This window comes from Arachis stenosperma, chromosome 8 (genome assembly GCF_014773155.1).
Source record: "Arachis stenosperma cultivar V10309 chromosome 8, arast.V10309.gnm1.PFL2, whole genome shotgun sequence".
NCBI lineage: Eukaryota > Viridiplantae > Streptophyta > Magnoliopsida > Fabales > Fabaceae > Arachis > Arachis stenosperma.
In genome coordinates this window covers 17,295,429-17,297,962 of record NC_080384.1, presented here as the reverse complement: position 1 = coordinate 17,297,962, position 2,534 = coordinate 17,295,429, and the positions used below count along the sequence as shown (strand labels likewise).

Genomic DNA, 2,534 nt, shown 5'->3' with positions numbered 1-2,534 from the left:
ATTAAATTTAAAAAATTAATTATTTTTACTAGCATGATAAAAAAACGATTATTTGTGTAGGTAAAACTTTAATTGCACTCAAAATTAAAAAATGTAAAAGTCATGACTATTAAAACAGTGTTGATTCTAGAAGAAGAGTAAACTCCTTTTTTGTCTAGATGAAAAGAAGGAGGAAGGAAGGAAGAAAGAGATATGAAGGCGGTGGAATGAAAATGGAAGTAAGGTTTGAACTTTGAAGCAAGCAATGCCCAAATACATACATACATATCTCTCTGTCTCATGTCTTCACTCTGGACTGGACCCACTTTCTTCCAACCAGCGGCGCCATTAGTCTTTACTCTTCTTTCTCCCCCCATTCTCTCATTATATACCAATAATAAACAATTCCAAACACCCTCTTCTCCTTTCTTTCTTTCTTTCTTTCACCTCCCAAATCCTCTCCCACTCTTTGGTCCCTACTACCCTCCCCTCTTTTTTTTATTATTACACTCTTCTCCAAATTCTAAACTTATCCCCCACCAATCATACACTTGGGATTGGAGCTAAAATAAAAAAATCTTTCAGAGATAGATATTAAGATAAGGTGGTAAATCAAGAAATTAAAAAAAAAAAAAAAGAAAAAAGAAAAGAAAAAGATGAAAGGAGAATATGTAGAACACCACCACCCTCCAAAGAGTGAACCACCAAACATGTTCTCAAAGCTTCACCACCAATCACCACCACATCAACATCAACATCAACATCAACAGCATCCATTTTCTCTTCATAATCCATTCCAACACTTCTCAAGGGATCAATGCCAAGCTTCTGCGGCGCCGGAAGAAGATAGCCATGGTGGAGGCGGTGTAGGCGGCGCCGCCACTTCTCAGAAGCCGAACTCCTCCGGCGACGGAGCAACCATAGAGGTTGTGAGGAGGCCAAGAGGTCGCCCGCCGGGCTCCAAGAACAAGCCTAAACCGCCAGTGATCATAACGCGTGAGCCCGAGCCCGCCATGAGTCCGTACATTCTAGAAGTTTCCAGCGGAAACGACGTCGTTGAAGCGTTAGCCAGGTTCAGTCGGAGGAGGAACATGGGGATTTGCGTCCTTACTGGATCCGGAACCGTTGCTAACGTCACTCTCCGTCAGCCCGGAGCAGCTCCCGGAGCCACCGTTACGTTTCACGGCCGATTCGATATCTTATCTGTTTCCGCCACGTTTCTTCCGCAGCCGTCGCCCGCGGTTCCTACCGCCTTCGCCATCTCGCTTGCCGGACCGCAGGGGCAGATCGTCGGAGGACACGTCGCCGGAGGACTTATGGCTGCCGCCACGGTGTTTGTTGTGGCGGCTTCGTTCAACAATCCTTCGTTTCATAGGCTGCCGCCGGAGGAGGATGCTCGGAACGATGTTTCCGGCGGGGACGGTCAGTCTCCGGCGGTTTCTGGTGGTGGTGGTGAGAGCGGGCATGGTCAGGCGGTGGATTCGTGTGGGATGTCGATGTATAGCGGCGTTCATCATCACTTGCCGGCGGCAGCGTCTTCCGATGTGATATGGACTCCGACGGCAAGGGCGCCACCACCTCCTTATTGATCATCATCATGAGTTTGTTAATCTCTTGTGTCTTTGACTTCGTTTTGTTTTGATGCGTTTTAATTTTGATTTAGATATATTTATTAGTTCTAATGTTGAGTATTAGCATGTTCATGTTGTGAACAGAAACATTAGTAGTAGTGGTTATTATAACTGTTTATTATTACTAGTTACTAGTTCCTCTTTTCCTTTGTTTTATATTTTGTTTATTTTCTGATGATCTTTCCCATTATATAATAATGTATGATTTAATTAAAAAGATTTTTGAGAAACCGAAGGCGTAATATTTGATTAGTGTTTTTAATTAAAACCGGGAAAGGGAGCTTTGAAGTTTGGGTCTGAAGAGAGTGAGTGAAGAGCGCACTGTGCGAGTTATTGGATGACGATAACGCTGCTGCTTCTGCTGTTGCTGTGAATGATGGATGGGGTGGCTTGAGTTGACGTTATTATCTTTTCTTTTCTTTTCTTTTCTTTTTTTTGTTTTTTGAGTAGTGATGATGGGTGATAGAGGCTTGGTTTCTTGATTTGGATAAAAGAGAATTGGATTGGCATTGGCAGTAAGAGAACGTGGCTAGGGTTGTGCGTTCCACTTCCTTTACATTACCACCGCACACTCAAAACTGAATGAAATTGTTGAATGAGTAGTGAGTACGTTGTTGTGCAATAGATAGGGCTGGTCTTGTGGCGTGCTTTTATTTCTGGATCTCATTTATGACTTTCGGTCTGAATATTGGTACTTTCTTTTGTCCCCTCTGATACACAATTAAAGGGGAGAGAGAGAGAGAGAAAATATGAACTCCAAATTGAACACTTGTTCTCTCATTGTACGGTGATTTGCATCAGACTTTTTTGCTTCGCGGTGGGATCTAAGGATGGCATTTGTTTTTATTATCATTCCAATTGAATAAACAATACTTAAGATTAAATTAATATTTTTTTAAACGCTTACGATATGAATTATTTAGT

General features: G+C 42.4%; 1 protein-coding gene across 1 annotated transcript; it reads left to right on the top strand.

Moving 5' to 3' along the window:
• The first annotated feature begins 279 nt into the window (after positions 1–279).
• LOC130943535 (AT-hook motif nuclear-localized protein 17-like) lies at positions 280–2,206 on the top strand. Its single transcript, XM_057871452.1, has one exon. It carries the CDS (start codon positions 636–638, stop codon positions 1,566–1,568), a length of 933 nt encoding a protein of 310 aa, XP_057727435.1. The 5' UTR covers positions 280–635; the 3' UTR covers positions 1,569–2,206.
• Positions 2,207–2,534: the final 328 nt, after the last annotated feature.

Coding starts and splice junctions, on each gene's coding strand:
- LOC130943535 (XM_057871452.1), top strand. CDS start 636: ATGAAAGGAGAATATGTAGAACACCACCACCCTCCAAAGAGTGAACCA.